This window comes from Leptopilina boulardi, unplaced genomic scaffold (assembly GCF_019393585.1).
Source record: "Leptopilina boulardi isolate dan_hultmark-lab unplaced genomic scaffold, ZJU_Lbou_2.1 LbouV2_278, whole genome shotgun sequence".
Classification (NCBI taxonomy): domain Eukaryota; kingdom Metazoa; phylum Arthropoda; class Insecta; order Hymenoptera; family Figitidae; genus Leptopilina; species Leptopilina boulardi.
The window spans coordinates 4,493,651-4,521,001 of NW_026137838.1; the positions used below are offsets into that span (position 1 = coordinate 4,493,651).

Consider the following 27,351-nt stretch of genomic DNA (forward strand, 5'->3'; position numbering starts at 1 on the left):
GTTCCAATTTTCATTCCCATTTTCACTTCCACTTTTTTATATTCATTGCCACTTTAACTTTTTCTAATTGTAATTAAAGAAAGTGGAAATGGTTGTGTAAATGGAAATTAGAAAGAGTTTTAGTCGAAATGGCAACAGTTAATGAAAATTAGAAGTGGAAAAAATGGGAGTAGAAGTGGGAATGAAAATTAGAAAAAGTGGAAGTGGAAGTGGTAATGAAAATAAAAAAGTGAAAATGGGAATGAAAATTAGAAAAAGTGAAAGTGGAAGTGAAAGTGTAAATGAGAATTAGAAAGAGTGGAAGTGGGAATAGAAGTACGAATGAGAATTAGAAAAAGTGGAAGTGGATGTGGCAATGTAAATAAAAAAGTGAAAGTGAAAATGGGCATGAAAATGATAAAAAGTGGAAGTGAAAATGGGAATGAGAATTAGAAAAAGTGAAAGTGGAAACGGTAATGAAAATAAAAAAGTGGAAGTGATAATAGAAATGAAAATTATAAAAAGTGCAGGTAAGAACATTAAATACTTCCTGGTGGTCAATTTTCGACAAGTTTCTGCACCCTAAAAAAAGTAATTTTCAATCTAGAGGATTCCTCTAAAATAAATGCATATTTTCCTCTTAATTTTGGTATCAAAATTATTATTCTTCATTTAAGAGGATTTTCCTCTTAAATTAAATGTCGACATCCAAACCTCGTAAAATTGTTTTTAATGTCAAAGCCATCAATAAAATATTTATAATTTCAATCAAATAATAAAATCTTTGCAGAAAATACATTTTTAAATTAAAATTAAGTAAAATTATAATAGTTCATTTCAATATAATAATAAAAATTGTTTTTTAATATAACATTAACAATGTCATGTTTTTGGTTAATTATCAACATTTTATATTGATAATTAAAATACAAAAAATAAGTTTTCATTAATCAGTTGTAATGATCAACGAGATTTTCAGCGCAAAAATAATTTTAAAACATGATGATATGTTTAAAAGTTAACATTTTTTATAGGACAGAAAAAAATTTCATATATGAAATTATTTAACGTTTTAAAACTTTTTTAAAAAAGTAAATAAAAAGATTTAAAAAATTCGAAAGATTCAAAAATGGGGTTATAGTATTTCTATTTACCTGAGTAGTAAAATTTCACAAGAAATATCCAAATTTTTTTAAATCTAAAAATAGCGTTAAAAATATTCATTTAATTTGAATTTAACTATATTTTCTGTATTTTTAATAAAGCAAATCCATTTTTTTGTCCTTTTTGTTGACATTTTACCAGAAATATTAAAACTGAAAGGTTAAAAAACAACTTCACAACTATCATACCCAGGGAAAGGGATCAAACGATTACATTATTTTTTTCCGTTTCCTTTTTTTAAATCTTCTAAATTTAAAACGGAAAATCTTAATTAAAGAGGAAAATACAAAAGGAATCCTTTTGTCATTCTTCCATTAAAATGAAGAATAAAAATATTCTACATTTCAATTGAATAATCTTGTTTTAAGAGGAAATATTTAGAGGATATTAGAAGAGGAATTTTCCTCTAAGTATAAGATTACTTTTTTTTGGGTGTGCAAAAATACAATTTAGAAACAGTTTCTTAATTTTTTTATAGGTACTAACGTTAGTAACATTAGTAACGTTAGTAATATTAGTAACGTTAGTAATGTTAATTTTTCTACCTGGGAAGTAATTGAAGATATTACTTTTGACGTTATGAACAGTCGAAAATAGTAACTTACCAACCTCTGTTTGTCAGTTTTCCCAACAATTGGAAGTAATTAGTCATGGATGGTTTTGAAACTCAGAGGGTTTTGAATCATATAGTCTCGCGTGTGTTTCCTAAACAGATGAGTATATTCTATATGTATGAATCAAGTAAGTGTGTATATGTGTGTCACGGTGTGGCTCTAATGTAAGCCTTAGATTGCAACTATTTCATAGTGCTTTGGCATATTCATACGAAAATTAACGATCTGTAACTAACTTGGAGACTGAACAGCACTAGCACCACAACACTTCCGTCTATAGTATATATATATATATATATATATATATATATATATATATATAGAGAGAGAGAGAGAGAGAGAGAGAGGAGGCGAAAGCGTTAAAGAGGATTTTCCTGAATCCCAAAGGCTCGTACCTCCATTCCTTAACCCGAAAATCTTTGTACGCGAAAACCACTTGCCGTGTTAGTTTGTATTTATGGACCAACATGGGGCCAAAATATCCCATGGGAGATGCCAATCCCTGGCCATTATTTCCTTTAAAACGAACTTGATAGTTAACAACTTTATTTTATAAAGTTACAAATTAATGATTGTGACTTTAGTTTTTGTTTGTTTGACTAAACTCAAATTTTACTACTGAGAAAAACAATAATTAGACATTTACTTGTATCACTGATTTTTATAGTGTTTCACAACAGTGTAATGTCTGACTAAAACTGATTTTTACTACTGAAAAAATTATACAAAAATAAATGGGATTTATTAAATATTGACTTGTACTACTGGTAGAAAAGAAAGTCTGACTAAACACTTAACAGTACTACTGAAAAATTAAGTAGTCTGACTAAATATTTACTTGTACTACTGAAAAATAAAATCTGGCTAAATATTAACTTTTACTACTGATAAAATTACAATATAAATTCCAAAGTCTGATTAAATATTGACTTGCACTACTGATAAAAAGGTACTAGGTCTGACTAAATATTTACTTTTACTACTTATAACAATTAAAATGCCTGACCAAATATTTACTTGTGCTACTTGAAAAAATATTGACTAATACTACTACTACTGATGAAATTACAACAAAAATTACAAAGTCTGATTAAATATTGATTTGTACTACTGATAAAAAATTACAGTCCATCTAAATATTTACTTCTACTATCTATTGAAAAAATAACAAAAAAGATTATAAATTCTAACTAAATATTTACTTGTACCACTAACAAAAATTAGAAGGTCTGACTAAATATTTACTTTTACTACTGATAAAATTACCAAAAAAAAAGTACAAAGTGGTACTACTCTCTAAATCTGAATTAGTAAAAATGTTTACTAATTTGAATTAGTGACTCACTTTTTGCTTCTGAATTAGTAAAATTTTACTAATTGTTAGTAAAAGTTACTAATAATTAGTACAATTTTACTAATTCAGAAGCAAAAAGTGAGTCACTAATTCAAATTAATAAACATTTTTACTAATTCAGATTTAGAGAGTAAATATGTACTTTCACTAATTATAAAATTACAAAAATATATAGAAAATGGTACTAAACTAAATTACAAATAAAATTAATTTGTTCAGACTAAATATTGACTTGCACTACTGGTAAAAAAAATTAAATTCTGATTAAATATTTACCTGTACTACTTGACAAAATTACAAAAAAAAATATAGAAATTCTAACTATATATTTACATAAACTACGGATATAATAAAAATGTCTGACTTAGTATTTACTTGTACTACTGAGAAATTTACCCAAAAACAGGATTTTTCACTAAATATTGACTTTTACTACTTTTAAAATTACAAGAAAAATTAAAGTCTGATTAAATATTTACTTGGACTACTTGACAAAATTACGTAAAAAAAATTACAAATTCTGATTAAATATTGACTTGTACTACTGATATAATTACAAAAAATTACAAAGTCGGACTAAATATTGACCATTACTACTGATAAAATTACAATATAAATTTCAAAGTCTGATTAAATATTTACTTGGACTACTTGACAAAATTACGTAAAAAAATTACAAATTCTGATTAAATATTGACTTGTACTACTGATATAATTACAAAAAATTACAAAGTCGGACTAAATATTGATCATTACTACTGATAAAATTACAATATAAATTTCAAAGTCTAATTAAATATTGACTTGTTCTACTGATAAAAAAAATTACAAAAATTTTAGAGAAAATAGAACTAATCACAGAAAATTAAAAGGCATTAAAATAAGCTGCAAGGTTTATTTTTTTTTTATCCAATTTTGCTTATTTTAATCCATTTTGGTATTAAAATAAGCAAAATTGGATTAAAATAATAAGCGTTGCAGATTATTTTAATACATTATAATTTTCTGTGAAACTACGAATAAATTTAATTTGGTCTGACAAAATTTTTACTTGTACTACTTACAAAAAAAAACAAAATCTAACTAAATATTGACTACTACTACTGATAAAATTACGAAAAAAAAATTACAAATTTTGACTGAATATTTACTTCTATTACTTGATAAAATTACGAAAAAAATAAATTCTGTCTAAATATTGACTTGTACTACTTATAAAATTACAAAAAATTTCGAAAATCGAAAACTAATTATAATAATTAACTAATAATAACTAATAATTTATTCATTATGTCTGACTAAAACCGATTTGATCTACTAAAATTACAAAAAAATTAATAATTTACAATAAATAAGTAAATAAATAGATTTTTTTTTTTTGAGTAAGATATTAAAGAAAAAGTCTCTCGCGATGTGTATATATATATACATGTATAGAATCGGGACAAGAGATTCGCTTATGGTTTAGTCGTAACGATACGAATTGGTGGCAACCCAAGGAATCGCAATGAATTCCGGGTGGGGCCATTACGGTCGACCGAGTTGACGGCAGAACTCGAATATTGGCTAAAAATGTAAATTGCCCCGACACTGGTTCGCTTCTCGTCTGTCTGTTCGATCGGTGGTCTCTCTCTCTCTCTCTCTCTCTCTCTCTCTCTCTCTTTTCGAGCATTCTGACTGTGTGAAGTAATTGAAAACACGCGTCATCTCCGGTCACTGCTTGTCATTATATACATATATTTTCCACGCCTTTTATAAAATTTCAGTGTAATGGTGATTTTTGGTTGGTTTTCTATAAAAAAAAGAGAAGAAAAAAAAACAACAAAGTTTTATAAGTGAGACACACATACACACTTTGTTATGTTTTCTGATTGTTTTTAAAATTGCAATTTTTTTCAGAGAGAGAAATTCAGTGATAATTGAAAAAAATTTATTTTTTTTTTTGGTACTTTCATTAATAGTGGTTTTGTTTTTTTAGGCTAATTTATGTGTTCTTTAATTATGCTTTGTTAATTTTTAGTATTACTGGAAATAATAATAATGTAAAGAAACTGGAATATTACTTTTTAAGTGGTACAAGTAAATGTAGTGTCAGGCATAGTAATAAACTCCTCTTGTTTTTATTTATGTTTTTTTAATAAAAAAAATTTTATTACTATTTTATCGATATTTTCATTTTTTTTTACTCTGTTATTATTTTAATTTTATTTATTATTTTGAAAGAATAAACAAAGGAAAAATGTCTTTGAAAATAGTTATTTTCTTATTGATATTTTTTACCGACAATTTTATTTTATTTAATAATTTCTTTTCTATTTTCTTTATTTTTCTACTAATTTTGTAGGTATTATTTAAAGTATAAATTATTATTATTATTATTATACTATTATTATATTAATATTATAATTATTAATTGTTTAGTATAAATTTTTCTTTGAAATAAAAATTAGAATTTCGAATCATTAATGATTAATAAAAAATAAAATCAATTTTTTTTAGATATAAACAAAAATATTTCACCTTGTGATAAAATTTTTATTATAACAAACAAAAACAGTCATGATTATTTAAATTTTTTATTTCATGCTTTTAATGGATTTCACAAATCCCTAAGTACCAATTTTCATGCAAATTCAATTGCGAACGATTTTTCTTTTTTTTTTGATTATATTTAAAAATTCAAATTTAAGTTCTATAAATTTTAATGGATGTTGAAAAGTATTGCAAATGACGAGTTTTAAAATGCATTTTCGAGGATTTTTTTTTTTTTTGTATTATAATTGACAGAATTATTTATAGATGAAAAAAAAATTTGTAAGCGTTTGCATATATGGAAATTACTGATATTTTTTGATTCATTACAAATGATATTATATTATATAACATATATTATATTGTACTATATAATATTATATTATACTGTACTATGTAATATTATATTATACTATACAAAAAAAATAGAAATTCTGATTGAATATTGACTTGTACTACTTAGAAAAAAATTAAAAAGTCTGACTAAATATTTACTTGTACTACTAATAAAAATTACGAAGTCTGAATAAATATTAATTTGTACTACTTATAAAATTACAAAAATTTAGGAAATTTAAGCAAAAAATAGTAATAAAATTAAAAAAAAAATAGAAAGTCTGACTAGAATATTTACTTATACTACTGACAAAATTACAAAAAAGTACTTCTGATAATATAGAATATAATAAATAAAATTACTAATAAGTCTGACTAAATATGGATTCGATCTACTGAATAAAATTAAAAAATTACTAAATCTGACTAAATATTGATTCGTACTACTTATAAATAATAATAATAAATCCAAAAAAAAATAGTAAAATAAATAATAAATTGAAATAAAACAAATATTTTGAACGAATAAATTAATCACATTATTCGTCAGTTTTATTTTTTTATTTTACTACTAATTAAAATTCTAAAGTCTGACCAAATATTTACTTGTCCTACTTATTAAATTACAAAAAAAGTAGGAATTCTGACTAAATATTTATTTGAATTACTGATAGAATTTAAAAAAAAAATTTAAGGCTGAATAAATATTGTCTTATACTATATAAAAAAAACTAGTCTGACTAAATATTTACTTGTACTACTGATAAAAAATACAATAGTCTAACTAAATATTTGCTTGTACTATTAATAAAATTATATAACCCACTTGGAAAGATTTCCCGGAAAGTGCCCCCTGGAGGTTCTATCAGAATTCCGCCGGAATCACATCGGAAATTTTTTGGAACTTCGAAGGAATTCCGACGGAATTACGTTGAAAATTCCGGCGGAATTCTGATAGAACCTCCAGGGGGCACTTTCCGGGGAATCTTTCCAAGTGGGAAAGATTGACTAAAATATTGACTTGAACTACGAATAAAAAATTAAAAAGGACTGACTAAATATTTACTTGCACTACTAACGAAATTACGAAGTCTGACTAAATATTAACTATTACTCCTTCTAATAAAATTAGAAAAAATATATTAAGTCTTACTAAATATTTACTTGTACTACTAACAAAATTACAAAAAAAATTAAATTCTGACTAAATATTGACCTGTACTACTTAGAAAATTGCAAAAAATTTAGAAAATCCAACTAAAGAAATTGTAATAAAATTTAAAAAAAATTATAAAGTCTGACTAATTATTGACCACTACTACTGATAATAGAATTACAAAAAATTACTAAGTCTGACTAAATATTGATTCGTACTACTTATAAATAATAATAATAAATCCCCAAAAAAATAGTAAAATAAATAAAAAAATGGAAATAAAATAAATATTTTGAACGAATAAATTAATCGCATTATTTGAAATGACTTTTAATCTGTAATTAAATAGAAATTTTGATTTTGAAAATGTAGTTTTGAAGATATCAGCAGGCAATCGTGTAAAGTGTCGTGCGAGACCATTTTCACGTTTAAGCTTTTGACAATCGCGCGCGCCATACGGTAGATTAGATCGGTATGGTGGCGCACGTCGTCCCTACGTGTAACGACTTAAAGCTTCCAGTTGAAAACTTAGATTGGTGTCACGTGGTCCACCAATCTAAGCGTCACTAGCAAAAGTGTAGAGAGAGAGAGAGAGAGAGAGAAAGAGAGAGAACTGTAACCCTGAAGCCCTGGGTACGGGGCTTAGCGGGCAAATCCCCCCAACGTAAGACCTTGCGTGAAATCTCTATTCCCATTTCACCCTTTCGTTATAGTGGGTGTGGGAGAGAGAGGAAGGGTTAAAACACAGGGGTTTGTACCTCAGGTAAAGCGACTTCCGTCCGTTAAGCTTGTTTCTATATACAAGAGAGAACCGCCCTCTTTGCCCCCATGTTAATCTTAATGGATTAATTCTATAATTGGCTCGTTTTGTAATTGAAATCCGTCCCTCATATGTTGTTGTTTTACATATATATATGTATATAGGCTTTGGCTAGATGGAAATTTTATTCTCAAACAATTTTACTAATTATGTAAAAAAAAAAGAAATGGATAAAAAAATTATATTTTTTTTATTTTCTTTGTAATAAAATTGAAGTTTGAAAAAAAAAATGATTGACGAGAAATAAATTATACAACAGGGAAATAAATTTATTTGATTAAAAATAAATTATACAACAGGGGAATAAATTAATTTTATTAAAAATAAATTATTAATATTATTATCAAAAAATATTCGGTTCAGGTAAATATTTGAAGTCGATTAATTTTCCTTTAAATTAAATATTTAAAACAAAAAATATTATTAATAATAATGACAATAATAATTTAAATTTTGATAAAAAAATTGGAAAAGAAATTAAAAATATTTTTTTTTAAATTAATAGTAAATAATTAAAAACGTCTGACTTAACATTTACTTGTACTACTGACAAAATTACAACACTTAATTAAATATTTACTTGTACTACTGATAAATTATTTAAAAAATAGTTAATTTGACTATATACTTAATTTTACTATTGAAAAAATTCAAAAAGTTTGACCAAATATTTACTTGTACTACTGACAAAATTGCAAAACAAAATTAGAATTTCTGACTGAACATTGATTAGTACTACTTTTAAAATTAAAAAAATTTAGAAAATCGAATCCAAAAAAAATAGTAATAAATTTTTTTAAAATTTAATAAAGTCTGACTAAATACTGACTTGTACTACTGATAATTTTTTTTAAATTACGAAGTCTGATTAAATATTTACTTGTACTACTTAAAATTTAAAAAAAATTACGAAGTCTGATTAAATATTTACTTGTACTACTTGACAAAATTACAAAGAAAAACAGAAATACTAACTATATATTTACTTGAACTAGTACTATAATTAAAATGTCTGACTAAATATTGATTTGTACTACTTAGAAAATTACAATAATTTAGACAATCGAATCCAAAAAAAATTGTAATACAATTTTAAAAATTTATAAAGTCTGACTAAATATTGAGTTTTACTACTGACAAAATTACAACAAAAATTACAAAGTCTGATGAAATATTTACTTGTTCTACTTAACAAAATTATAAAAGAAATTATAAATTCTAATTATTTACTCAAACTACTTGACAAAATTACAAAAAAAAATTTGAAATACTGATTAAATATTTATTTGAACCAATGATATAATAACAATTTCTGACTTAGTATTTACTTGTACTACTGAGAACAATTGAAATGTCTGTCTAAATATTTAATTGTACTACTGACAAAATTACAAAAAAAAATTTGAAATACTGATTAAATATTTATTTGAACCAATGATATAATAACAATTTCTGACTTAGTATTTACTTGTACTACTGATAACAATTAATATGTCTGACTAAATATTTAATTGTACTACTGACAAAATTACAAAAAAAATATAAATAAATTCTGACTAAATATTGACTTGTACTACTTATAAAATTGCAAAAATGTTGTAAATCGAACTAAACTAAACTAGTAATTAAATTATAAAATATAAATAAGTTTGACTGAATATTTACTTGTACTACTGACAAAATTAAAAATTTTAATTATATACTGACTTTTACTACTGATAGAATTTAAAAAATAGTAAATCTGATTAAATACTGTTACTAGTGACAAAATTGAAAAAAAATTAAAGTCTGATTATATATTGATTCGTACTACTAATAAAAAATTACAAAGTCTTACCAAGTATTTACTTGTATCACTGATAAAAATTTTAATGTTTGACAAAATATTGTACTACTGAAAAAATTACAAATTCTGATTAAATATTTAATTCTGCTACTGAAAAAAATTACAAAATCTGTCTAAATATTGACTCTTACTACTAATAAAATTACAATCGTTAGAAATTTTATTATTGTAAATATTTAGTAATTAATTAATTTTTGTTAATTATTTTTATTTTAAAAAAATCAGTTTTATTAAAAAATTTGTTAGCCAATAAAATATTAGTTTTTTAATTTTTCATGACTAAGCACCGTTTTCATACCGTCATAATAATGTTGAAAAAAATAAATTGCCATCCTAAAAAACAAGAAAAATTTCCTCTTCTCTTGTCAATAATTATTTTTCAAATTGAAAATTTTGGGTTTTGAAAATTTGTCGAGTGTTCGGTTTATGCCCGTTATTTCGTCATAAAAAAAGGAGAGTAGGAGAAGGAGAGGGAGGGAGGAATAAATATCGATGAGTACGAGTATATAAACATTCAAAGACCGTTTTTCCATATAAAAAGTTTTACTACTGTAAATAGTTGAAATAAAGAGAGAAAAATTTTGACGATCCAACCATTGATGGTAAAATTGGAGTTTGATGTAATTTGCTGCGCGGAATTCGAGGCACACAAATCGATTCGTTGGTTTTTGGTATTTGGTGACTGATCTCGTTTCAATGCATTGAGAGCTGGGGAAAAAGAAAAAAAAAAATAGAAAATACCACATTTCCCCCTGTGGTCATGTAAAAAAGGGAGTTTTGCCCGGTAAACAAATTTCGATAATAGTTATTAACGTGAAAAGTTGATGAAAAAATTTTTTTTTACTTTATTATATATACTTTATCAAATTATCATTAATATTTTTTATTTTTATTTTTAGAGATAATTTTTTTAAAAAAATTTTTTCTTAATTCCCCAAGAGTCTTTTATAAAAATTTCCACTGTATCGTAAAGTGATTTAAATTCACAAGAGACGTTTCTTTTTGTGAAATATTTTTTTCTATTTAAAAATATTTTTCACTGAATTATAAAAATTTTGGTAACAATATAAATTTATTTATTTTTTCTGTGTTTAATATTTGATTTTTTTTTTGTTTGTTTCAGGTAGGTTAGTAGATCATCAATATAATTATAAAAAAAAAAAGTGAAGTTTTCCTAGGAAAGTTGATCATCAAATAGCAGACAGGATGATGATGACAAATCTTCCCCCGGTTATGTTGCCAACCTTACACGATTATGGAGTTTTGACACCTAATCTTGGAATAAAGGTAAAATTTATAATTTTATTTTTTTTTCCAACTGAAAATTTATATTTGTCGCAAAGTTTTGAAAAAAAATGCTCGCGTAAAGAAAAAATCTTGAACATAAAAAAAAATATTACGATAACCAACACGATGAAAGTTAAAAATTTATTTTAATCAACTTCCCCTATTCGTCCCTAACCGTTTTGTTTATTTTTAGCTAAGGGAATATAATTTTTTTTTTATTACACTTTTTTATATGTTTCTCAGTAATCAAGAAGCTTGTTTAATGTCACTTTTATTTACCTTTAATTTAGAATTGTTTTCTTTTTTTTTTTTTTTTTTTTTCATAAAGTTCCTTTTGCGTGAAAGATAAAAATAAAAAAAAAAAAAAAATAAAGTGGAAGTTGATTACAAAAATGGAATTTTTGATTTACCTGGAACAGGCATAAGTTTCACTGAAACAGCGAAATTTTTCGCTATTCTAGAGAAATATATCGCTGTTCGAAATATTTTTTGAAAATTATTTTTTGAAGGATTCTTTTTTAAAGGAAAAAAAAACATTGACCTCGTTTCTTTGAATTTAAAATATTTTCTACATGAGTGAATAAAAAAAAAATAAATAATTTTCACATCAGTGGTATTTTAATGTTTATTTAAGTAAAGTCAATGATATTATAAACAATTGAAATGCATTTTCCCCCGGCAAGTGAATTTAATTTGTGTAAAGTGAAGTTTACTCGACTGTTTTTAATAATGTACTGTTTTCACATTTGTTTAACAATTGAAACGAAGGTAGAGGGGGGAGAATCCCCATCGGCTGGTACAATGGCACAAACATTTGAAGTATAGTTTTCAACGCATGAATTTTCCCTCGCATCGGTGAAATTTCGTTGTTTCGCCTGGCAAAATGCCAATGGACTTGTTGGGGAATGCGATTGGAACCAGAAGTTTCAAAACTCCTCTCTCTCTCTCTCTCTCTCTTTCTCTCTCTCAAAAGTGCTGCCCTTTCTCCAAGGGGTTTGCCAGCAATAACCTGTGTTGATAAAAATACCGATATGTTCCCTCGTTCCTTGGAGAATCGCTTTCATCCCCTTCTCCTTGCCCCCCTCTCTCTCAAAAAAAAAGAAAAAAAAAATTTTATACGGGGCAGCCTTTCATCAACATCCTTTCTTCCATCTTACCAATTCATCACTTTTTAATTTCTTCTCCTTCTCTCTTTCTCTCTCTCTCTCTCTTCTTTTATTCTTCTAAGTTTGCCAGCCTTCACGAGATATTAATTAAAATTTCTCTTCAAATATTTTATGAACCATTTAAGAGATTCTTATCTCTAGATAAAAAAAAAAAAGTTTTAAATTCTCCCGCCTTTTTTGTGTATGTATAAATGAAAAATAATAAACAAAATGTTTATTAGGAGAAATTTTTTTTTAAAAACGTCAGTTTTATTTTTTTTTTACTACTAATTAATATTATAAAGTCTGACTAAATATTTACTTGTCCTACTTATTAAATTACAAAAAAATAGGCCTTCTGACTAAATATTTATTTGAATTACTGATAGAATTTTAAAAAAAATTTAGGGCTGAATAAATATTGTTTATACTACTGATAAAAAAACTACAGTCTGACTAAATATTTACTTGTACTACTGATAAAAAATACGAAGTCTAACTAAATATTTGCTTGTACTATTAATAAAATTATAACCCACTTGGAAAAAAATCCCCGGAAAGTGCCCCCTGAAGGTTCTATCAGAATTCCGCCGAAACTTCCAACGTAATTCCGTCGGAATTCCATTGGAGTTACAAAGAATTTCCGATGGGATTCCGACGGAATTCTGATTAATTTTTTCCAACATTTTTAGAGTCCTAATTCCGTCGGAATTCCGTCGGAATACCATCGGAAATTTTTTGGAACTCCGATGGAATTCCGTCGGGAATTACGTTGGAAGTTCCGGCGGAATTCTGATAGAACCTCCAGGGGGCACTTTCCGGGGAATCTTTCCAAGTGGGAAAGATTGACTAAAATATTGACTTGAACTACGAATAAAAAATTAAAAAGACTGACTTAATATTTACTTGCACTACTAACGAAATTACGAAGTCTGACTAAATATTGACTATTACTACTACTAATAAAATTACAAAAAATATATTAAGTCTTACTAAATATTTACTTGTACTACTAACAAAATTACGAAAAAAAATTAAATTCTGACTAAATATTGACTTGTACTACTTGGAAAATTAAAAATTTTTTAGAAAATCCAACTAAAGAAATAGTAATAAAATTTTAAAAATTTAGAAAGTCTGACTAATTATTGACCACTACTACTGATAATAGAATTACAAAAAAATTACCAAGTCTGATTAAATATTGACTTGTACTACTTAGAAAATTACAAAAAATTTAGAAAATCCAACTAAAGAATTACTAATAAAATTTTTAAAATTTAGAAAGTTTGACTAATTATTGACCACTACAACTGAAAATAGAATTGCAAAAAATTACTAATTCTGACTTAATATTGATTTGTACTACTTAAAAAATTACAAAAATTTACAAAATCCAACTAAAGAATTAGTAATAAAATTTAAAAAATTTAGAAAGTCTGACTAATTATTGACCACTACTACTGATAATAGAATTACAAAAAAATTACTAAGTCTGACTAAATATTGATTTGTACTACTTAAAAAATTACAAAAATTTACAAAATCGAATTCCAAAAAAATAGTAATAAAATTTAAAAAATGTGACTAAATATTGACTTGTGCTACTGATAAATAAATAAATAAATAATAAATAAAGAAATAAATAAAAAATATTTAAAGAAAAAAAAATAAAGAAAGAAAGAAAAAATAAATAATTATATAAATTACAATAGAAAATTTAATAAATTTTTATTTATGAAGCGTTATTAAAATTTGTCAAAAACGAGAGAGATTTAGAAAAAGGAAAAAAAATGTCCCCTCTTTTTTTTTTTTTTTTTTGAACGTGATAGCCTGAATAAAAAAGCTCTTAGTGGAGAACATAGTTTTTTGTAAAGTTGATCCAAGCGGTTATTATATAACGATCAAGGGAGTTATTCTTCTCTTCATATTCTTCTCTTTTTTTGTTCACCCCCTTTTACTCAACACTAAAACATTCCCGTGAGCTTTCTCATATATATAGACACACGAATATTTCCCAGGGATATAAGGAAGCAGAATAGCATTAAGTTGGTTTAATATATTACCTTAATTTTAATATACAATGGGGGTCCATACCTTCAACTTCTCTTTATTCTTCAATTTGCCTCTTCCTTTTTTTTCCAACGCGAAAGTTTTCTATATGTCAAACCCCCCATTTTTTTCACAAAATACAGGAAATTTTAAATTTGTAATTTTATAAATAAAAATAAATAAAAAAAATAATAAAAAAATTATATAAATAAAAATAATTAAACTAAAAAAATTCTATAAATAAAAATAATTAAAATAAAAAATTCTATACCTAAATAAAAATAATTAAAATAAAAAAATGATTAAAATAAAAATAATTAAATAAAATTTGTATTTTCCCCTTTTTGAGGAGGGAATATTTTCTGTGAAGTGTATTTTCAGTTTTTTTTGGAAAAAGAAAAACCCGTGCGAATGGTCCATGGCAATTTCAGGTGACGCGCGTTCGTGCTGAAAATACAATTTCGTTGTTTTGTTATATCGATCAAAAGAGAGTGTTCGGACCTCTCTCGTTAACAAAATGAATATTTTCTTTGAATTAATTAAGTATTGAATGTAAATTAGATATGAGACATTAGGTTAAAGTTGTTTTTTTTACGTAAAATAATTTTTTTTTATTTTTTTGATAATTTAAATTGTGCTTATTATTAGTTTTGTATTTATTGGGATTCTTATATGACTATATCGCGCCTGTTTAATGGCAAACCGCAAAGCGAACGAGTTGGGACAACGTGCTGTCCTGCTTTTTCATCATATCCTAGGCGCGCTTTCGTTTGCATACTCAAACAGAGGAATTAGGACTGGACACGTCGTGGTCAACACCCCCCCCCCTTTCATCCCCTCTTTTTGACCCCTTTACAAAACCACGTTCTGACACTAATGTCATCAGTCCTTGTCATTAAAATTATTTTCCTTTGTTATTAGAAAAAAAATTTTCTTTAGAATTTTTAAAAAAAAAAAAACGCTCTTTTACAAGAAGAGTATTTTTTTGAAAATTTGATTTTGGAATTAAATAATTAAATTACTGTATAAATTTTTATCGATTTTATAGAACGTAAATTAGAGTGGAAACATAACCTCAAATTAAAAAATGACTTTAAGTTGTATTTTTTAATGTAAACTAAAAATTTCAATTAATTTTGGTATTTTGAAAGATTTTTATTAATTAAAATTAATTTTTATTTTTGTTTTCGTGAAAACACATTTTTGAGTTTGAGGTTATGTAACTGTTTTATTATTTATATATGGCGCACTTTTTAATTGGTCCAGCGGATGCTGAGCTACACTCAAAATAATTTTGGAAAAATTTCTGTAAAATTAAATTCGCGAGATAATCGTTCGGGAATACCGCCAAAGTAGTTAGAAGAAAGTTCTAAAAAAAAATGTATGGCGCACTTTTTGATTGGTCCAGAGAATGCTGAGCTACACTCAAAATAATTTTGGAAAAATTTCTGAAAAATTAAATTTTCGAGATAATCATTCCGGAATACCGTAACAGTCTTTAGCAAATAGTAGCGAACAAAAAATGTATGGGCCACTTTTTGATTGGTCCAGCGGATGCTGAGCTACAGTAAAAAACAAATTCGGAAAAAATTACGAAAAATTAAATTTGCGAGATAATCGTTCGGCAATATTGCCAATAAAATTCGGAAAAATTTCGAACAAAAAATGTATGGCACACTTTTTGATTGGTCCAGCGGATACTGAGCTACACTAGAAAACAAATATGGAAGAATTTTCGAAAAATTAAATTCGCGAGATAATGTCTCGGGATTAATGCCATAAAATTGAGCAAAAAGTCTCGAACAAAAAATGTATATCGCACTTTTTGATTGGTCCAGCGGATGCTGAGCTACACTAGAAAAACAAATTTGGAAAAAATTTAGAAAAATTAAATTTGCGAGATAATCCTTCCGGAATACCGCCAATAAAATAGGGAAAAAGTTTCGAACAAAAAATGTATGGCGCACTTTTTGATTGGTCCAGCGGATGCTGAGCTACACTCAGATAAATTTTTTTAAAAATTTCGAAAAATTAAATTTTCGAGATAATCGTTCGGGAATACCGCCAAAGTCTTTAGCAAAAAGTAGCGAACAAAAAATGTATAGCGCACTTTTTGATTGGTCCAGTGGATGCTGAGCTACACTAGAAAACAAATTTGGAAAAAATTTAGAAAAATTAAATTTGCGAGATAATCGCTCCGGAATACCGCCAAAGTCATTAGAAGAAAGTTCTGAACAAAAAATGTATGGCGCACTTTTTGATTGGTCCAGCGGATGCTGAGCTACACTAGAAAACAAATTTGGAAAAAATTTAGAAAAATTAAATTTGCGAGATAATCCTTCCGGAATACCGCCAATAAAATAGGGAAAAAGTTTCGAACAAAAAATGTATGGCGCACTTTTTGATTGGTCCAGCGGATGCTGAGCTACACTCAGATAAATTTTTTTAAAAATTTCGAAAAATTAAATTTTCGAGATAATCGTTCGGGAATACCGCCAAAGTCTTTAGCAAAAAGTAGCGAACAAAAAATGTATAGCGCACTTTTTGATTGGTCCAGTGGATGCTGAGCTACACTAGAAAACAAATTTGGAAAAAATTTAGAAAAATTAAATTTGCGAGATAATCGCTCCGGAATACCGCCAAAGTCATTAGAAGAAAGTTCTGAACAAAAAATGTATGGCGCACTTTTTGATTGGTCCAGCGGATGCTGAGCTACACTAGAAAACAAATTTGGAAAAAATTTAGAAAAATTAAATTTGCGAGATAATCCTTCCGGAATACCGCCAATAAAATAGGGAAAAAGTTTCGAATAAAAAATGTATGACGCACTTTTTGATTGGTCCAGCGGATGCTGAGCTACACTCAAAATAATTTTGGAAAATTTTCTGAAAAATTAAATTCGCGAGATAAGCGCTCCGGAATACCACCATCAAAATAAGGAAAAAGTTTCAAACAAAAAATGTATATCGCACTTTTTGATTGGTCCAGCGGATGCTGAGCTACACTCAAATAAATTTATGAAAAATTTTCGAAAAATTAAATTTTAGAGATAATCGCTCCGAAATACCGCCAAAGTCATTAGAAGAAAGTTCTGAACAAAAAATATATGGCGCACTTTTTGATTGGTCCAGCGGATGCTAAGCTACACTCAAATAAATTTATGAAAAGTTTTCGAAAAATTAAATTTTAGAGATAATCGTTCGGGAATACCGCCAAAGTCTTTAGCAAAAAGTAGCGAACAAAAAATGTATGGCGCACTTTTTGATTGGTCCAGTGGATGCTGAGCTACACTCAGATAAATGTTTTAAAAAATTTCGAAAAATTAAATTTGCGAGATAATTGATCGGGAATACCGCCAAAGTCTTAACCCGGGAGTCTCGAACAAAAAATGTATGGCGCACTTTTTGATTGGTCCAGCGGATGCTGAGCTACACTCAGATAAATTTTTTAAAAAATTTCGAAAAATTAAATATGCGAGATAATAGATCGGGAATACCGCCAAAGTCTTAACCCGGAAGTCTCGAAAAAAAAGGTGTGGCGCACATTTTGATTGGTCCAGCGGATGCTGAGCTACACTCAAAAACATTTTGGAAAAATTTTCGAAAAATTAAATTTGCGAGATAATCGCTCCAGAATACCGCCAAAGTCATTAGAATTTTTTTTTTTTTTTTTTTGAATTTTTATTATTTTTGTATTATTTTGTATTATTTTTTTAATTTTTATTATTTTTTATTATTTTGTATTATTTTTTTAATTTTTATTATTTTTGTATTATTTTTTTAATTTTTATTATTTTGCATTATTTTCAATATTATCATCATTTTTTTTCAAAAACCTTTTTTTTAATAAAGAAAATATGCTTGAGGCGAGAATAGATAAACAAGTCTTTCATCATATTTTTTTTTTTTTTTTTGCAATGGAAAAAGGGAATTTTTTTTTTTTTTTTGAAGATTTACAAACGTGTCATGTTCGTCGGAGGGTGGGGGGTTGATTTGAATTTTTCTCGCGATTTTGGGTAACGATGAAAGTCCCGGCATTGAATATTCCATAAATAAATCGACGCTTAATAGAAAAATCGGAAGAGCATATTTCCCCTCATCGCTCACTGTCTTACGCTAGATATATTTTCAAGCATCTCTCAATAATATACACTTTATAAACATTTGAGACGCACTTTCTTATTACGTATTTAGCTTGAAAAACCATTCCCCTTTTAATCTAAAACAACATCTTTCTGTTTCTGACAATCTTTTCCCCATTTATTGTTCTTATCGTCCTTGAGCACTGTGTTATATCATTTTACTGTTGTATATAATTTTTTTTTTACAAATTATATATTTACTTCATTTTTTTACTTTTTTTTTATTTTTACTTTATTTATTAAATATTTATTAAATACATTTAATATTACTTTTGATTTATTATTTTTATTTATTTATTTTTTCTTTAAGTAAATTTGAATATTTATTTACGTTTATATTATTATTCTATTTTTTAATTATACACTAAAAAAAAATTATTCGTTACAAATAATCAGTTACTTAACTATTAGCAAGAAAAAAAATATTTACTTGGACCAAATAATTATTTATTATTGTATTAAATATATTTTTGAATTAAGTAAACTGGATTTGAACCAATAATTTCTCTATTTCAGCAAATATCATTCAATTGAAATAATTACCTTTCATAATATTAATAATAATAATAATAATAATAATAATAATAATAATAATAATAAAAATTAATATTTATTTGATAATATTCCAGTAATTTAATTAAATAATATTCGTTTTACTGTAAAATATATTTATTTAATTGGAAAAAATATTTTGTTGCAATTAAATATTAGGGGCCCGAAATATTATTTGAAAAAAGATGTATTATAGAAAAACGGAGATTTTCTTTATGAAAAGTTTATTTTAAATATTTAATCCTCGTTATAATAATTATGTTTCTTTTCAAAAAAAACTACTTATTATCGATTAAGGAGATAAAGAAAAATCTAAACTTATAAATATGCAAATAATGAAAGAGAGGGGGGAGGGGTCCTTGTGTAAGTACTCTGTAATAATACAGAAAAAGCACTCGAGATTCACTTTTTTTTTTTTTTTAAAGTAATATAAAACTTGTTTTATTATTCTCGTTTGAAAAAACATGAAAAGTAGAACTACAATCTATTACAAAAGAGCTTTGTGGGCGTTCAAAGCTCCATAAAATATTGACAAATTCTTAAGCTCCCTTAAACTATATATATATAAGAAAAAGCCAGTATCCTGTGGACCCCTTCTTTTTTTTATCTTGTTTAAAGTTTTCCTTTTTTTTCACAATTTCTACTTTTTCTTTTTTTTTTTTTTTCTTCTTCTCGAAAAACATTCTTCGAAGAATAGCAGCGTGAGTTTCACGTATCGATTTCATTAGAGAGAAAGAGAGAGAAAGAGAGAGAGAGAGCTCGTTATCTTCTGTGAGAGGAGAAAAAATTGAATGGGATTTCTTTATTATCAAAACTCTTGAAAAGCCATCTTGTTAGTTTATACTATGGGCATTTTGTTCCGGTAAAAGAAAAAAAAGGAGAAAAAAAAATTGAGCGCATCTCGCCCAGATTGGTGTTTATATATACTATACTGTTGTGTATATAAAAATTTAAGTAAAATTTCGCGTGCACTAAATGTACTGGAAAGGAGGCGTAAGTGGCCCTCATAACAGATATCTACCAATTGCCTTTTCTCTCTCTCGCCGATTTGGTTCTTCAATTACGACAATTTGAGTTTTAACATAGGCGCGCGCAATACTACTTTTCTGGACGATTTTACGAGATGTATAATCGTTGCAAAAAAAAATGCCCATTATCCTTGCTAGATTTTTCTGAATAAAAAATTTTCTGCATTTTAAAAATACAGGGGAAAAAAAATTTATTCGAAATAATCGGTTAGTTTATTATTAAATAAATATTTAATTGTATCAAATAAATATTTACTTGTTTCAAATAAATATTTTCCTGTATCAAATAAATATTTTCGTGTATCAAATAAATATTTACTTGTTTCAAATAAATATTTTCCTGTATCAAATAAATATTTTCGTGTGTCAAATAAATATTTTCTTGTATCAAATAAATATTTATTTGTATCAATAATTTTTATTTGAATTATATAAACTGTATATTTGAACCAATAGTTTTTGTATTTCAAGAAAAAGCATAAAAAAAATTTTTTTGTTTCCAAAAGAATCGTTTGGTTAGACAATTTTTGGTAACAAAATTTTTGATTGATTGAAAGAAAGTTATAGAGGTATCAACCAAACATTTGGATTAGACCAACAAAATTATTTGATTGAACATTTTTAAAATCCAACAAAAATTTAGTTACAATAATAAAATAATTTGGTTAACACAAAAAAATAGTTTGGTCTGCGAAAAACTAAATTATCGTTGTTGTAACCAATATTTGGTTACGACAACCAAATAATTTTATTGGAATACGAATAAAATTATTTGATACAAATAAATATTTATTTGATTCGAAAAAAAATTATTTGATACAAATAAATATTTATTTGATTCGAAAAAAATTAGTAAACATTTTTACTAATTAGTTAGTAAAAGTTAGTAAAAGTTACTAATAATTAGTAAAATTTTATTACTTCAGAAGCAAAAAGTGAGTCACTAATTCAAATTAGTAAACATTTTTACTAATTCAGATTTAGAGAGTAATTATTATTATTTCCACTATTATAATTTTTATAACAATTATTATTATTGATAATAAAAAATTGTTTTTTGTTTTGTTTGGATTTTAATAATAAAAAAATGTATTATTATTATTATTATAGGAAAAAAATATTTGCGAAAATCGCAGCGTGTTAACGCAATGTCAAATGATTCTTACGATGACAAATAAATATTTATTTGATTCGAAAAAAAATTATTTGATATAAATAAATATTTATTTGATTCGAAAAAATTATTTAATACCAATATTTATTTGATAATACTCACGATTAGTTGAATCAAATTTTTTTTCACTGCACTGAAAAAAAAATTTATTTTGATTCAAATACTCGATTACTTTTGAGTATTATCAAATAAATATTTACTTGAAGCAAATAATTTTTAATTGAATTAAATAAATTGTATTTGAACCAATAATTTTTGTATTTGAAACAAATACCATTTAATTGACTTAAATAATAATTATTTGATACAAATAAATATTTATTTGATAATAGTCAAGTAATCGAGTATTTGAATCAAATAATTTTTATTTTTCAGTGTGTTTAAATAAAGTTTTCCTTTTTTTTTTTTTAATTATTGAGGGTGAGAATAAAAAAATAGTAAACTTTATTTTTGTCTCGTTAATATATATATATATATATAGATTGGAAACATATATTTATTTGTTTAATAAGTGTGTGTGCGCAATATAGCAAACTAGAAAGGGGTTCCTTAAAATAATATAATTATTTGATTGAAAATTGCTCGAACTGTTTGTTTCAACCCCCTTTCCCCCAAACATTTTTTTTTTTTTTTTTTTTTTTTGGTAAACTTTGCCATTCAGCGATGAGGTAAAAAAAAAAGTTTCTTCTCTTGTATTTACAATACCCATCGCTCTAAATGCATAAAGCTTTTTAATCACCTGCATACCTCTACGAAAGAGAGCGATTTATGATTTCCATGGAAATGGGATTGTACATGTAACCCTCAGTTTTGTGCGTTCGATTTCAGCTTTTGCCTCTCTAGGGTTCGGATATATATTTAGATGAAAAAATATTTTGATTAATGTTCGCAATTGATAGGATTATTCTTTTTTTTCTACTTGTTTTTTTTTTTTGTCTTAATTTAAACTTTTTTTATTTTATTATTTTCTATTTGTAATTAATATTTTTTAACAGTGTTAATATTGTATTGTAATTTTATTTTAAATATTTAATATTTTTTAAATAGAAAATTACATTGTAATTTTTTTAATAGAAAATTTAATTGTTATTTTGTTATAGAAAATTAGCTTGTAATTATTTTATAGAAGATTACATTGTAATTTTTTGATAGAATACAATATTTGTAATAGAAAATTATATTGTTATATTTTTCAAATTTTTATTTAAATAAGTTATCTTATAATAATAATTTCATAGATACAAAGTTTTCTGTTTTGGTAAGTACATTAGTTTAGACATAAATTTCAAGTTTGTCTGACTATAGCAACTGTTTACTACTTAATATGTTGCATTATTTTGGATTAGACACTTAAGTAAGGGAATATTCGCTTGTCTTGGAATATTTAATATTTTAACTTGAGTAATAATACATTTATTATAATAGAGAAATTTATATGAATGTTTGACTATTGTAACTTTGTTCCACTGAAAGCTTTGCAATTTTTTCCTCTTTAAATTTTTAATTAGTAAAAATTTTTAACTAATTTGCATTAGTGACACAATTTTTGCATTTGTATTGGTAAAATTTAACTAATTAATATTTTTAAAAAAAATTACTATCGAATTAGTAAAAAGCTAATTTAAAAGCAAAAAATGAGTCACTAATTCAAATTAGTAAATTTTTTTTACTAATTCAGTAATTATTCGGTAATTAGTAAAAATTTTAACTACTCTCTAAACCTGAATTAGTAAAAAAAAGTTACTAATTTGAATTAGTGACTCACTTTTTGCTTCTCAATTAGTAAAATTTTACTAATTATTAGTAACTTTTACTCTAACAATTAGTAAAATTTAACTAATTCTAAAGCAAAAAGTGAGTCACTAATTTAAATTAGTAAACATTTTTACTAATTCAGATTTAGAGAGTAGTGGTAGTTTCTGCTTTTGAATTAGTATTTAACTAATGGTAAAAAAAAATTTTACTATCAAATTAGTAAAATTTAGTAAAATTACCAGAGATTTTATTAAAAAAAAACATTGAAAAAAAATTTTTTTTTTCTTTTTTTTATTAACAAAATCAGTCTTTTCTTGGAGGTTAGCAGTAAACACACCTTATAATCCTGTAATCGGTTGTCGTTGATCATATGCACGATTCTCGTTACTCTGAGAATATCGATGGAAGTTTTACATGAGAGCAATTTGTCCTTATGTTCATATATATATATATATATAGAGAGAGAGACATATATCTCACCTTTACAGCCCCCATAGTTATCTGGTTTAAAGGTTGAACGTGTTAGATTCTTTATATCGAGGATGAAAAATTAATGTCTTCCAACAATGAGATGAGTTCGCGCCTTGATCGGAAATTGGGGAAAATGGTTTTTTATTGTTGTCCTCAAAATCGAAATTCGAATATTATGTCCCATAATCGAGTGAAAAAGAAATTTTTACAATGAATATAAGAAACGTCATCGTAAGAATCATTTGACACTGCGTTATATCACGCTGCGATTTTTGCAAATATTTTTTTCCTATAATAATAATAATAATACATTTTTTTATTATTAAAATCCAAACAAAACAAAAAACAATTTTTTATTATCAATAATAATAATTGTTATAATATAATTATAATAGTGGAAATAATAATAATTACTCTCTAAATCTGAATTAGTAAAAATGTTTACTAATTTAAATTAGTAAAATTTTACTAATTTGAATTAGTAAAATTTTACTAATTATTAGTAACTTTTACTGACTTTTACTAACTAATTAGTAAAAATGTTTACTAATTTTTTTCGAATCAAATAAATATTTATTTGTATCAAATCATTTTTTTCGAATCAAATAAATATTTATTTGTATCAAATCATTTTTTTCGAAACAAATAAATATTTATTTGTATCAAATAATTTTATTCGCATTCCAATAAAATTATTTGGTTGTCGTAACCAAATATTGGTTAGGAGAACAAACGATAATTTAGTTTTTCGCAGACCAAACTATTTTTTTTGTGTTAACCAAATTATTTTATTATTGTAACTAAATTTTTGTTGAATTTTAAAAATGTTCAATCAAATAATTTTGTTGGTCTAACCAAATGTTTGATTGATACCTCTATAAATTTCTTTCAATCAATCAAAATTTTGTTACCAAAAATTGTCTAACCAAACGATTTTTTTGAAAAAAAAACAATTTTTATTATATAAATTCTATTTCTTGAAATACAAAAACTATTGGTTCAAATATACAATTTATATAATTCAAATAAAAATTATTGGATACCAATAAATATTTATTTGATACAAGAAAATATTTATTTGACACAAGTAAATATTTGATGCAATTAAATATTTATTTAATAATAAATTTGAATTAGTAACTCACTTTTTGCTTCTGAATTAGTAAAATTTTACTAATTATTAGTAACTTTTACTAACTTTTACTAACTAATTAGTAAAAATGTTTACTAATTTGAATTAGTGACTGACTTTTTGCTTCTGAATTAGTAAAATTTTACTAATGATTAGTAACTTTTACTAACAATTAGTAAAATTTTACTAATTCAAAAGCAAAAAGTGAGTCACTAATTCAAATTAGTAAACATTTTTACTAATTCAGATTTAGAGAGTACTATAATAATAATAATTATAATAGTAAAAATAATAATAATTATTATTATAATTATCATACACGAAAGAAAACTTTATCTGGAACAGCGAAAGGTTTCACTGGAATAGTAAAAGATTTGACTGAAGCAATTAAAAATTTTTAAAATTCTAGTAAAAAGTTTCGCTGTTCCAGGTAAAAAAATTTTTTTTTTTATAAAAGTACGATAAAGAAACATTTCTAAATTCTATTTCACTTTAGTTTATTTTTAATATACTCTCCCCCCCACCTTTTTTTTATTAATAAAATCAATATGGTAACATATGGCCTTTTGTCATGGAACCCCTCCTCGACTTTGTACAAAATTGTGAGTGGTTATTTATTTTACGTGTCACTTGGAATTCAATACGCAATATATAAGATGAATTTAGGGCATATTTTTTCATGTGTTTCAAATTTTTTTTTTTTTTCATTTTGTTTTATTTTATTTTTTTGGTATAAAATAACTATATTATAAATCACGATAGGAGATATATCATGAAGTATAAAAATTGAATTTAAAAAAAAAAAATTTGATAATAAATTTTTGGGAATTTTTTTTTTTTTTTTTCTCTACTGAGACATTTTTATATCTGTCTGATGGTTGTCTCTGTGTGTGTGTGTCACACTCGAGGCAAGTGGGGTAAAATGCGACTTGGAGCGTCGTTCAAGACAATGGAGTTGTCACCATATAGCCGAAAGCGTCTTCTAGAATCAGGGATAGATATCGTGACAGTTCCGATACAATATCCCATTCTCTTGTATATATGTTATAGAGCTTTATATATATATATATATATGTATACAATGAGTGAGAGTGAGAAAGAGGTTTTCTTGTGCGCCTACGGAAATCGAAGAAGCCTGTGTGCGCCTCTTCACTATTTTGTCCTCAATTCACTATTTTTCATTTTTTCCCAAATGGAAAAAAATGTTAAATTATTTAAATTTTCCAATTTTGAATTTTTTTTTTTTTATTTATGGAACAGGCTCAGTGGAATCCCACTTGGAAAGATTCCCCGGAAAGTGCCCCCTGGAGGTACTATTAGAATTCCGCCGGAACTTCCAACGTAATTCCGTCGGAATTCCATCCGAGTTCCAAAGAATTTCCTATGGGATTCCGACGGAATTCCGATTAATTTTTTTCAAAATTTTTAGAGTCCTAATTCCGTCGGAATTCCATCGGAGTTCCAAAGAATTTCCTATAGGATTCCGGCGGAATTCCGATTAATTTTTTTCAAAATTTTTAGAGTCCTAATTCCGTCGGAATCCCATCGGAAATTCTTTGGAACTCCGATGGAATTCCGACGGAATTACGTTGAAAGTTCCGGCGGAACGGGCGGAATTCTAATAGAACCTCCAGGGGGCACTTTCCGGGAAATCTTTCCAAGTGGAATATATTTTTCTTCTGTGATTTATTTGATAATTTGCCCTCTTTATGATTTTTGGTAAAATAATTTTTATTTTTCTATTGGTTAAATTAAAATAAAAAATTTTCATACCACAAACAAAAATAATAACAAATTTTATTATTACTATTATTATTATATATTATATTATATTACAATATTATAATATTATAATATCATACTATAATTATTATATAATTAGAGTAATAATTAATTTGATAAAAATTTCAAATAATTTATACACGAAAAGAAAAAAAAAGTAATAAGTAAAATACATTTATCAAGATATTTATTTTCTTTCCGTGTATAAATGAAATAATATTTAAATAGTATACTTTTGGAAACTTTTGTCCTTACATGATTTGTCCTGTTTATATTTTGAAATAAATAAATAAAATAAATTCCATAATTTGGAAAAATATTTTAACCATAACAATCAAAGCAAACTATACCTGCGTTACTACCTGTATATGTTAACATTGAAGTACAATATAATGATAACTTTGACCGAAGGTCATAAACAATGTGGTTGAGAAAATTACAAAGATAATAAATTCAGTTGCAATTCGTGTCTTGACCTGTTTAGACGTGTTCAACAATAAATTTTCTTAGTGAATTTAAATTAAATTTTTTTTTTTAAATTAAATTCCATTTCGAAAGTGATCGAATTTTTTAAATGGCGAACGAAATTTTTTATTTACTTTTTCTTGTCATTTTAGTAAATTTAAATTAATTTTTTTTTTTTGAAAGACAATTGCGGGAGTGATCGAATTTTTAAATCGCGAACGAAAATTTTTATTTTTCTTATAATTTTAGGAAATTTTATTGTTTCGGGAGTGTTCGAAATTCTTAAAACCGCGATCGCTTAAATTTTTGAGAAAAGTATTTTCCTTTTTTTCAGATATTTAAAACTTAATATCGGGAGTGTTTGAAATATTTTAAATCGTTTGTGTTTGTGTGTTCCCGAAAGATCTTCTCATCCGAAATATAACATCAATTGCAAACTAAGGTTGGGGATTTTTTTTTCGTATAAATAAAATTGTTTTTCTACATAAAAAATTTAAAATTAACATTATTTTTTTTTTTAACAAAAAGATTAGTGAGTTTTTAAAGCTCAGGGAACATTTTCAAAT

General features: G+C 25.5%; 1 protein-coding gene across 5 annotated transcripts in view; it reads left to right on the top strand.

Moving 5' to 3' along the window:
- The window catches only part of LOC127281875 (polypyrimidine tract-binding protein 2), a 492,268-nt gene that overhangs the window by 155,294 nt on the left and 309,623 nt on the right, over positions 1-27,351 (top strand). For 3 of the 5 annotated variants that reach the window (XM_051305845.1, XM_051305846.1, XM_051305844.1), the window contains exon 2: positions 10,925-11,088. The exons of the other annotated variants lie outside the window; for them this stretch is intronic. In XM_051305845.1, the coding sequence (XP_051161802.1) occupies positions 11,008-11,088 (81 nt within the window). In that variant the 5' untranslated portion in view covers positions 10,925-11,007. The remainder of the gene's footprint in view (positions 1-10,924; positions 11,089-27,351) is intronic. 5 annotated transcript variants of the gene reach the window in all.